Source organism: Aethalodelphis obliquidens, unplaced genomic scaffold (assembly GCF_003676395.1).
Source record: "Aethalodelphis obliquidens isolate GAN/ISIS:26980383/991018 unplaced genomic scaffold, ASM367639v1 scaffold8, whole genome shotgun sequence".
In the NCBI taxonomy this organism is placed as follows: domain Eukaryota; kingdom Metazoa; phylum Chordata; class Mammalia; order Artiodactyla; family Delphinidae; genus Aethalodelphis; species Aethalodelphis obliquidens.
The window spans coordinates 13,111,672-13,123,808 of NW_020837952.1; the positions used below are offsets into that span (position 1 = coordinate 13,111,672).

At 35.5% G+C, this 12,137-nt stretch overlaps 1 protein-coding gene across 2 annotated transcripts in view; it reads left to right on the top strand.

Annotated features, from left to right (window-relative positions):
* TBK1 (TANK binding kinase 1) overlaps positions 1 to 9,738 on the top strand; it is a 39,317-nt gene extending 29,579 nt beyond the window's left edge. For both annotated transcript variants that reach the window (XM_027106909.1, XM_027106910.1), the window contains 9 exons: positions 425 to 503; positions 2,618 to 2,739; positions 2,838 to 2,914; positions 3,513 to 3,552; positions 4,052 to 4,153; positions 4,277 to 4,373; positions 4,771 to 4,877; positions 5,110 to 5,181; positions 8,748 to 9,738. In XM_027106909.1, coding sequence (XP_026962710.1) covers positions 425 to 503; positions 2,618 to 2,739; positions 2,838 to 2,914; positions 3,513 to 3,552; positions 4,052 to 4,153; positions 4,277 to 4,373; positions 4,771 to 4,877; positions 5,110 to 5,181; positions 8,748 to 8,799 — 748 coding nt within the window. In that variant the 3' untranslated portion in view covers positions 8,800 to 9,738. The remainder of the gene's footprint in view (positions 1 to 424; positions 504 to 2,617; positions 2,740 to 2,837; positions 2,915 to 3,512; positions 3,553 to 4,051; positions 4,154 to 4,276; positions 4,374 to 4,770; positions 4,878 to 5,109; positions 5,182 to 8,747) is intronic.
* Positions 9,739 to 12,137: the final 2,399 nt, after the last annotated feature.

Genomic DNA, 12,137 nt, shown 5'->3' on the forward strand with positions numbered 1-12,137 from the left:
CTTATTAATCTTACCCCTGAGAATGCCTTTTTGAAACAATGATATTTTAAACTGCCTTGTTCCTAGGCTATACTATTTGTACTGCACAGGAAATATAATAAGTGAAACTAGTATATACTCTTGACCTCCATTATTTCCGAAATCTAGTATTTCGACTATTATCCTGACATAAGACTGAAATAAAGTTGTCTTTTATAGTTTATCTCTTAATCTGCAAATTTATAAGCAGAAGTATATAAAATTCCTTCTTTACGGAGACATCAAGTTTTCTTGGGATCTGTTGCTTATACGCTTTGCATTCAATATTCTATTGTTAAATAGTTATGATAATAAAAACTCATAATTTATAAAACATCTTTTAAAATCTATGCTCATGTAAAATTTTTATGCTCATTTAATTTTTCTGTACTTGTTTTTCATACAGATATGAAAAGTTGATGAAGATCAACCTAGAAGCAGCAGAGTTAGGTGAAATTTCAGACATACACACCAAACTGTTGAGAGTAAGTATTTACAAAATTTTGACAATCGTGAGCTCATAATCTGTTCCTTTGCTGGCAAGATTAGATCCGAACTTTCCTAGAAACATGATGTACCTAAAGATCTCCAGAGAAAGAACAGCCTTTTCCCAACTTAAGGAACACTACTTTTTAAATAGACATGATATTGCAGCCAATTGATTTATTAATAGTTTTACTTATTACCCCCTTAATGTTGGTCCTTCAAGTTGCTTGCTACTTCTCACACTTTTATGTAATGCTGTAAAAAATAACTTTGTCTATAAAATATTTTCCATATTTTAGAAATATAAGGTAACACATTCTTAACATTAATGTTAAAGAAGACATAAAGCATGAAAAGCAAGATATGTATTTGACTATATAAGAATTTAAGGGGCTTCCTTGGTGACACAGTGGTTAAGAATCCACCTGCCAATGCAGGGGACACGGGTTTGAGGCCTGGTCCAAGAAGATCCCACATGCTGTGGAACAGCTAAGCCCGTGCACACAGCTACTGAGCCTGTGCTCTAGAGCCCGCCAGCCACAACTGCTGAGCCTGCATGCCACAGCTACTGAAGCCCGTGCACCTAGAGCCTGTGCTTCACCACAATAAGAAGTCCACATACTGCAACGAAGATTAGCCCCCGCTCGCCGCAAGTAGAGAAAGCCCGCATGCAGCAACGAAGATCCAATGCAGCCAAAAATAAATAAATAAAATAAATTTTAAAAAAAAATTAAAAAAAGAAAGAATTTAAGATCTCTATATGTTTTTTGGTTTGGTTTTTTCTTTTTTTTTTTTCCTTTTTGGCCACACCACGCGGCTTGTAGGATCTGAATTCCCCAGCCAGGGATTGAACCTGGGTCCTCGGCAGTGAAAGTGCGGAGTCCTAACCACTGGACCGCCAGGGAATTCCCAAGATGTCTTATGTTAAAAAAAATAATATTAAAAAACAAATAGATTGAGAAAATGAGATAAAGGGTTTTTTTATATATATGAAAATAGCTCATACAAATGCATAAGGAAAACATTAAATCTGCAGTAAATAGAGAACATTTAGAAATGATTTAAAAATGAATAGATCTAAGTGAAACTCTTGGAAAAAAAAGTTCAACCACAAGAGTAATAGAAAATTGCGTATTATAACAGTAAGATACCATTTTGTCTTTCAAATTAGCAAGGCTTTAAGAATTATATATAATGCCAATGCTAACACGAGCAGAATGCAAAGGGCACGCTTGTTTGTTGCTGGTAGCAGTATAAACCACCACATAAAACTTAATTTGAGGGCTTCCCTGGTGGCGCAGTGGTTGAGAGTCCGCCTGCCGATGCAGGGGACACAGGTTCATGCCCCGGTCCGGGAAGATCCCACATGCCGCGGAGAGCTGGGCCCATGAGCCATGGCCACTGAGCCTGCGCATCTGGAGCCTGTGCTCCGCAACGGGAGAGGCCACAACAGTGAGAGGCCCGTGTACTGCAAAAAAAAAAAGTATTTTCTATGTTTTTTAAAAAAAGAATATTAGATGTACGCAATGTTTTATAAAATATATTTTATATAAGATTTTTTATTTATTTTTGGCTGCGTTGGGTCTTCATTGCTGTGTGCGGGCTTTCTCTAGTTGCGGCAAGTGGGGGCCACTCTTCACTGCAGTGCACGGGCTTCTCATTGCATTGGCTTCTCTTGTTGCAGATCCCAGGCTCTAGGTGCGCGTGCGTCAGTAGTTGTGGCATGCGGACTCAGTAGTTATGGCTCGTGGGCTCTAGCGCGCAGGCTTGGTAGTTGTGGCGCACGGGCTTAGTTGCTCCACAGCATGTGGGATCTTCCCAGACCAGGGCATGAACCCATGTCCCCTGCATTGGCAGGCAGATTCTTAACCACTGTGCCACCAGGGAAGCCCTATAAAATATATTAATATTCATGTTTTATTATCATATTGTACTCTTGGTGGAATATAACCTAAGAAACTGTCCTTGCATTTAAAGATAAAAATAATTATTCTGACTTTGAACTGAAGTAATCTACAAAAGAAATGTTATTCAAACTTTAGGCTCCATTGGCGTTGTGATGATCATTTCTGATTTTTGGTAATCTGGATCTGAACACATTGGTTTTATTTAGCTTTCCAGTTCTCAGGGAACAATAGAAACCAGTCTTCAGGATATTGAAAGCAAATTATCTCCAGGTGGATTGCTGGCAGATACATGGACCCATCAAGAAGGCACTCATCCAAAAGATAGACAGTAGGTTATAACTGCATTGGCAGTTTCTGCTCTTATTATTAAATGTCCTTTTTCACATTGACTCAATTAATTTATTTGGATTTTTCTTTCTTAAATAGTGTAGAAAAGCTACAAGTCCTGTTAAATTGCATTACAGAGATTTACTATCAGTTCAAAAAAGACAAAGCAGAACGTAGTAAGTAAAATTTTCCATTTGTTAATCTGAGTCAGCCCTACTAGTTGTAATTTGGTTGAATTAATTTGGTATATTTGTAACGGTGTCTACATAAGTTATTTATTTCAGAGACTTGGTTCTGTCAGGGAAGAGGTTGAATGTATTAAAAATTATCCTTAAAACCAACCTTTTGAGTATTTCAAATCAGGGATCAGAGCTCTGAAACCTCTAGAGTACATGCACGTAATGGAAAGGAATGAGATTGGCCCGTGGAAACTGAGGGGGACTAGAGAGGAGGACCCCCACCCCCATGTGAAGGGAAGAGCCACTAGTCACATTCACCTGATTGTTTTTCCAGTGTTCCTAGGCCTCAAGAGAAGCTAGAAATAGACTTTATTAGAAATATCCTGATTTTTAAATGTTGGCAGTTAATTTTTTTTTTAACGTTAGCACTGTACAGACCAAATAAAAGCATTTGTGGGCAGTATCTACCCATGGGTCAGAAGTTTGTGACATCTGCTTTAAACTCTTAGCCTTTATGAAGTAATAATCTCAAAAAAAATTGCATGTGATTTTATGATTCTACATTTACAAGAGTAATACATATTCTTATTTTTAGGACTAGCTTATAATGAAGAACAAATCCACAAATTTGATAAGTAAGTGTCCAGATTATGTTTAATAATTATTTTTGGTTATGTTTCTTCTTAACATTGGAATTAATCATAATAAAAAATACATTTTAGTCTTGGCTTTATAGAATTGTTACTGTATGTGCACATATTTGAGGCCCACTCATCTGGCCCCTGGTTGAGAGGTTACTGAGACGGGAGAATAAGGGGGCAGTCTTCTTCTGCCTCCTGTGCTCTGATTGCAGAAGGACAGATAATGGAGAACATAGGCAAGGGCAGACTTAACCACCTCCTTAACCTTAACCTCATTCGATAAATAGTTTTTGACCATTCTCCACTATCAACTTTCTTTTTCTCCTCTTACTGCTATAATGTCTGTCTTAGAAACCTTAGGCTTTTTACCGTAAATATTCTAAACCCACAACGGTCATTACAGGAAATAAATTTCATATATTTGAAAATTCTTTAATATTGGAAATAGAAACAGTGACATTGGTTTAAGCCTCTGATTATTTCTAAATTACAGGCAGAAACTGTATTATCATGCAACAAAAGCTATGACCCACTTTACAGATGAATGTGTTAAAAAGTACGAGGCTTTTTTGGATAAGTCAGAAGAATGGATGAGGTAAGTAAACTTTCTGGGGGGTGATTAGTGATTGTCTGCACAATATATAATTTAATGTATATTATATATTTTAAGTAAAAATAATATTAGACTGCTTATTAATTGGTTCTTTTTGGTTTTCAGAAAGATGCTTCATCTTAGGAAACAGTTATTATCGCTAACTAATCAGTGTTTTGATATTGAAGAAGAAGTATCAAAGTATCAAGACTATACTAATGAGGTATAGCTTCAAAATTATCTAGAAAAAAAGGCTTTTTCCTACTAGGAAAAATTAAAATAAAATTCTTCTAAGTTTATATCTGATAATGATTGAGAAGAGAGAAATAGGGTATAATATGCCTATATTCAGCTCTGCTTGCCCACTTGTGGTATGTATTTTGAGCCAAGTTTTAAGATGTTTTACAGTGAAAAACATCTGATAGACCATTTTTTTAAATCATCTATAAGCAAAGTTTTTCTTAAAAAGTTTTAAGTATTATATCACTGATGGTTTTGAAATTAAAACTTAAAGCTTTAAAGGACTTATTAAAACCTGTAACATTTGATATAAGATCTGTAGTAAGTATTCTGTTCTGTGATTGATATGGTTTTTTGTTTATTTGTTTTTGATGTTTTAGTTACAAGAAACTTTGCCACAGAAAATGTTTGCAGCCTCCAGTGGAATCAAACATACCATGACCCCAATTTATCCATGTTCTAACACATTAGTAGAAATGACTCTTGGGTAAGAAATTTATTATTTGGTAACTGTAGTGTTTCCATTTGTTTTTATTTCATTTTGTGATCTTGCTCTTTTATTTTGAAATGTTTTATATTTGTTATGAATACATTTGCTAATATTATTTAATGACTTAGATCAATCTAGAGAACTAAACATACTATATATAAATATAAACTGTAAAACACTTGAATACTTTTTTTGAGCACAGGTACTTTTATCTTTATTTTGAATATAGTATGAAGAAGTTAAAGGAAGAAATGGAAGGGGTAGTTAAAGAACTTGCTGAAAATAATCATATTTTAGAAAGGTGAGTAATACAAAGATCATTCTGCCCTGTAATTATATATGCAATTGAGTACATAAACATACATCTATACTTGTATCTGTCTGTCTTCCTGTATCAATAGGTTAAGCAGTGGGAAAGGAATATTAAGTCAGAACCCTTAGGTTTTGTGAATTTCATGGTGCCTTTTAATGTGTTTGGGGTTCTTTCGATAAAGACAAGTCAACTGTGATTGATTGCATTTTATAGAAACACTGGTTAATAGAATTCTTTGAATCAGTCTGTGAAAACGAAAATCTTTTGCACATTTTTCAAAACATTTTCTCATAAGAATTATCATTTTCAATTCTGGATTCAGAGTTGCTTAGGAGATGCCAGCACTCTGATCAGTGCTATGTAACTCAGAGCCCTCTGAACCCCTCCTTGCACGTGAGCGCCATCTGTTCATGGAGTTCTTTGAGGAGCTGAGTGTCTGCTTATCTCCAGAGTCCTAATAGATCAAGGAGAAAGAGAGTTGGAAAATGTACAGAGCCAATAAAGCCACTTTGGTGGCTGTTTCCTTGTCTGGGTTCCTCAGAGAAGTTAAGTCCTATTTGGCCCATGAATAGAAGCCTTCTCTTTCCAGCCCTTAGGTGCTTCTCCACAGGTCCTCTCACCCGCAAGATATTAACACAAGGATTTCACATTTATGTGGTGTTTTGTACACTTGCAGGGCACTTTCACGCTGCATGGCCTCACTAAGCGTGCATTCCAGCCTTGCATTCCAGGGCACAGCAGATAGTCCTTGTCCATGTTCCACAGGTGTTGACGTTCATAGCTGAAAAGATGAACTGGAGCTGGAACCCAGCCTCCTATCTCCCCACTAGCCCTGTTCTCTCAAATAAACGACCAAACATGTTCATAAGGCTTGGAAAGATTAAATGTCAGGAAATCACATGATATTTGAGCTACATGCAGAAAGTTATCAGGTGCTTCTATAGTATTATCGATTTTTTTAAGTGAATGTAATGAATTGGTAAAAAAATGTTTAAACAATATATAATTGTAAAAATTGAAATAAAAGACCCCACCTCCTCTTTCTCATACCTCCCCACTCCCACAGAAGTGATCAGTATTAATAGTTTGTTGTGCATGTGTGTTTTATAAGAATGGAATCATTCTGTTCATACTAGTTTAGTCTCACTTTTTTCACTTAAGGCTGTATATCAAGGGTACTTTTTCATATCCATACATATAGCTCTATTTTTCTCATTTTCAGCAGCTGCCTGATATCCTAGTTTATGGATCTGCCATATCAATTTTTGCATCCCTATTTGTTGGGCATTTAAGTTGTTTCTAATTTTTCACAGTTACAAAACATGCTTCAGTGAACATACTTGTATATATACCTTCATGTGCTTGTGTAAGAATATTTGAAAGGTTGACTTCTTGATGTTTCTAGATGTGGAGTTGTTGGGTCAAAGGGTATGCACATTTGAAATTTTTTTATATATATATAAATTTATTTATTTATTTATGGCTGCATTGGATCTTTGTTGCTGCTCGCGGGCTTTCTCTAGTTTCAGTGGGTGGGGGCTACTCTTCATTGCGGTGCACAGGCTTCTCATTGTGATGGCTTCTCTTTTGGAGCACAGGCTCTAGGCACATGGGCTTCAGTAGTTGTGGCATGCAGGCTCAGTAGTTGTGGTGCATGGACTTAGTTGCTCCGCAGCACGTGGGATCTTCCCAGACCAGGGCTCAAACCTGTGTTCCCTGCATTGGCAGGCGGATTCTTAACCACTCTGCCACCACGGAAGACCCTGCACATTTGAATTTTGATAGGCGTTGTTAGTTTGTTCTCTAAACGGCTTGTTACAGTCCCATTGTCAACACTGAATGTTACCAGTTTTTTAGATGTTTGCCAATTTGTTTAGTAGAAACCAACATCTTGTTTTAATCTTGTTTTAATTTGCATATCTTTGGTTAATAGTGATGTCAAACATCTTTTTATAGGTTTATTCAATTTTTTTTCTGTGAATTGCCTATTAGGTTTTAAAGTATTTTTCCTATTGGTTTTCTATTGGTTTCCTATTGGTTTATAGCATCTACATAGTAATTATCTAACTCTTTATAACTTTTTATACATTTATGCAGTTTATAGTTTCTTCACAACTTTAGCTAAATCCTAAATTTATTCTGAAAGGCTAAAGATTAGCAAGTAGAAAAGACTATTAAAATATGTTTTAACAAAATTTTATATTGAATCACATGTTTTGTGGAATAAAATCCCCACTTCCCAAAGCATGTCCAATAAGTCATGTTTTATTTGCAGGCTTGACAATACATGGGTAATCAGACATGGCAGAATCATAACTTAAATATTAAATGACCACTTAAGGATTTGTGCCAGAACTAGCCAGGTCTTGTGCTCTGTCTCCATATGGATATCTATCACTTCAGATTTTTTTGTATCTAAAATCACTTAACATCATCCTTCCCAACTCAGTCTCCCCTGTAATTTACTCATCTTCTTCCCCTTTCTCCTCCTACCATGAACATAAATTATTTTATTATTTATTTTTTTAATGAATTTATTTATTTATTTTTGGCTGCGTTGGGTCTTCATTGCTGCATGGGCTGTCTCTAGTTGCAGCGAATGGGGGCTACTCTTCATTGCGGTGCGCAGGCTTCTCATTGCCGTGGCTTCTCTTGTTGCAGAGCACAGGCTCTAGGCATGCGGGCTCTGTAGTTGTGGCTCGCAGACTTTAGAGCACAGGCTCAGTAGTTGTGACGCATGGGCTTAGTTGCTCTGCAGCATGTGGGATCTTCCCAGACCGGGATCAAACCCGTGCGTTGGCAGGCAGATTCTTAACCACTGTGCCACCAGGGAAGTCCCCATAAATTATTTTAGACACTCACTCTTATTTACTCCCTTTCATCAAGTTTGGTAATCTTCCTTCAAACGTTTCTGTGTTCCCCCTCATCAACCTCATTTAGATCTCCTTTCACCCTACCTTGTGAGCCATGATAATAATCTACTACCTATTTCCCTAACCAGTTCTTCCCATCTGTCATGGGTTTTACAGCCAAAGTAATATTCCCAAATACTGATCTAATCATACCACTCCCTTGGCTCAAAAATTTCTAAATTCCTATTACCTAAAAAGTCAAGTCTAAATTCATACTTGAATTAAAAGAATATAATAGTCTGGCCCCAGCCTAATCACCCAACTTTATTTTATACTGTTCCTCCAAGTAACATTCTGTTTTAGCAAGATTCCATTCCTTACTGTCCCTGACTCCCAACTCCACATCTTTGCTTATAAATCCCACCCCACCAAAAGAAATTATCCAGCTCTTTCTAACACTTTCTAGATTACATTACTCCCCCATTTTCTCTTAAGAAGTCTTCCCAAGCCACTGAGTTGTATTTTTTCACATATTTATGATAGTGGCACTGTGTTTCAGTAAGAAATAGAGCAAATTATAGTTGGTTAACTCTTTAAAAATAATAGTTTATTCCTCTGAAAAGTATTTGATATTCTTCTTTAAAATGTTGGAGGCCAAATAAATGAATCTTTTGAGATCGCCTTTTTTCTTTTGTGTTTTAGGTTTGGCTCTTTAACCATGGATGGTGGCCTTCGCAATGTTGACTGTCTATAGCTTTATAAGAAGTTTGAGGCAAGTTTCAGTTTGCACAAGAAAATAATGTTGGGGCATTAAATGAATGCCTCTGTAGGTGGTCTCTTGTTTTTACATTTCACTATTGGATGTGGTCTTGTAAATATGTACAATACTGTAAATATATAAAAAATATATAAATTTTTGACTGCTAAGATGTAATTTTACTTTTTAACATTTATAATTATATGAGGACATTTGACCTCAGTGAGCACTGAGAAGAAAGCCATGACCGATACGTTGAGATACTTACTGATCCTCGACTCTTCTGAGTAAGACCAGCTAAGTCATATATCTTTGACTGCCTACTGGAAACATTTTTAAGTGGAACCAAAATTGGCATCCTTACAAATCAGTAAAGGCTGATTGTTAACACGTTTATAAGTGATAGAATGGAGAGGTAGCTTTTGTGAGTGGGGAGCAGAACCGAACCACTGTTTTACTAGGATCACAGTTTTTTTGAGAAGGATAAAGTGGCATTATCCTAGTTATCCTTGTATCTGTTTAATTTCAGGTAAATTATTGAGCAAAATTTTTAAAGTGATTTATTAAAAACTGTTCATTTTTATTTTGGCCATAAATGTATAATTGTCATAAAAATTTTAGGATCATTTCAACTGTTTTAAGCTGTATATTTCTTCTTTACTTTAATTCTGCTTACTACTTTATGAAGAAGTATCAATAAATTTCTCAGTTGTAATGTAAAGAGTTTGTATTTTTCTGTGTACAACAGTTTGAGAAACAAAAGTTATCTTTTGAAAAATAATGGGTGGTAATGGTAAATTATCCTCAGAAATTACACGAGGGGCAATTTTGTGACTCTTCTAAACCCACTGATTCCAAGTTTAGTAGAAGTTCTTTCGTAAATTCATAAATGTATGCTATACAAATCCAAAAGGAGCCTTCTCTTTGAAAAATATACACAGAGTTCTAGACTAAAGGATTGTGCTCAATGAGAAATTATTTTGCCCAAGAAGGATTTGATTTTAGTTTGGTTTCTGACTTAGATGACTGAAGTATGATCATGTACAACCTGTATATCATAAAGAGATCATGTCGTAAGTAGTAAATAAATTTGGCTGTCATGAACATTGCAAAACTGAAAACGGATTAGGATGTCATTTGAAATCTCAAATTGATGCATCATTGTAGTAGGGAATTTTAAGTGTCACATGTATACATTATAAAAATAAATGCATGGGTCAATGACGTTACTTTTATAAATACAGTTATCCCCTATCAAAAACTGTTTAGTCTGAGAGGGTATGGGGAAAGGGGGTATTTAATCCCTTTTAATTTTAATTTTCTATTTGACCATCTAACATCAGTGTCTAATTGTGTAGTTTAAATGTTTATATCACTGAACACTAGGTAAAATTTTACTTAAATTATGTAATCAGTTAATATATTTGCAGATTTCGTTTTTATTTAAGCACCTCTAGAAAAGAATACCAGTAAACAGACCCTTGCTGTGGGGATTGTATATGTGTAAGTTATACTGGTAAGAACAATTCTGTTCCACACTAGTATTAATTAAGACTAACTGTTCTATTCCCCATTACAGCAACATGTAAATCAAGCACTCTTGCTTTCAATATTTTACCCTGAAGTATGCATCCTCATTCAAAACACCTTATGTCAGTAAATACATGGTGACATTGGCCTGCTAACCAAATTTTCAGAGTTACTATGTAAGTGAAATTAGCTTTAAAATAAGTTGCATCTCTAGTTTACTAGCTTTTTTTTTCAATATTGGGATATATTTCCAAAAGACAGGGATTAAAAATATTATATGTAACAAGTAGAAGAGTTAATGGATTTAACTCTTTTTTTTGATACTGTCTCTTCTTTTTTAATTGATATAAAGTTGATGTAAAATATTATATAAGTTACAGGTGTACGATATAGTGATTCACAATTTTTAAAGGTTATACTCCATTTACAGTTGTTATAAAATATTGTATATTCCTTGTGTTATACAGTATATCCTTGTAGCTTATTTGATACATAGTAGTTTATACCTCTTAATCCCCCACCCCTATCTTGCCCCTCTCTGCTTCCCTTTCCCCACTGGTAATCACTAGTTTGTTCTATCTGTGAGTCTGTTTCTTTTTTACTGTATTTACTAATTTGTTGTATTTTTTAGATTCCACATAAAAGTGATATCATACTGTATTTGTCTTTCTCTGTCTGACTTCTTTCAGTTAGCATGATACCCTCTAAGTCCATCCACATTGTTGCAAGTGGTAAAATTTCGTGGTTTTTTTTTTATGGCCGAGTACTATTCCATTATATATATATATATATACACACACACATACCATATCTTTTTTATCCATTCATCTGTCAGTTGACACTTAGGTTGCTTCTGTATCTTGGCAATTGTAAATAATGCTGCTCTGAGCATTGGGGTGCATGTATCTTTTCAAATTAGTGTTTTCGTTTTTTTCGGATATATACCCAGGAGTGGGTTGCTGGGTCATATGGTACTTCTACTTTTAGTTCTGTTTTTAGTTTTCCAAAGTGGCTGCATCAATTTGCACTCCCACCAACAGTGTACAAGGGTTCCCTTTTCTCTGCATCCTCACCAACATTTGTTATTTGTGTTCTTTTTGATGATAGCCATTCTGACAGGTGTGAGGTAGGATTTAACTCTTAATGTAAAAAAGAGATTATAGGTCTAACAGCAGAAGGAATAATCAAAAATGAAATAAGTGAATATAAATTATGTGAAAAAAAGGGATATCTTTGAGTAAATAAAAAAGGAATTAAAAAAAAAGAAAAAAAAAAAGGAATTAGAGGTTAGGGAAGAAATGTGGAAAATAATCCCATCACATCTTCTAAATGTCCCATTTTGATTATTTTGGAAATTAACAAATACTGTGTAAGTGGCTTATAGACCTCGTTGCACTGTGTCGAAGCAGAGTGTCTCTTCTTAGATGTAAAGATCTTTTCCTCAGGGACTTCCCTGGTGGCGCAGTGCATAAGACTCTACGCTCCCAATGCAGGGGGCCTGGGTTCGATCCCTGGTCAGGGAACTAGATCCCACATGCATGCCACAACTAAGGAGCCGGCAAGCCGCAACTAAGGACCCATGAAGCCACAACAAGGACCCCTGGAGCCACAACTAAGGAGCCGGTGAGCCACAACTAAGGAGGCCACCTGCCACAACTAATACCTGGTGCAACCAAATACATAAACAAAACAAAGAAGTCTCTATTTAAAAAAAAAAAGATCTTTTCCTCAAAATATCTCCTTAAAAATATAATACCTGCATCAATAAGTTATCCAAAAAAAAAAGTTATCCAGAACGTGTTTTA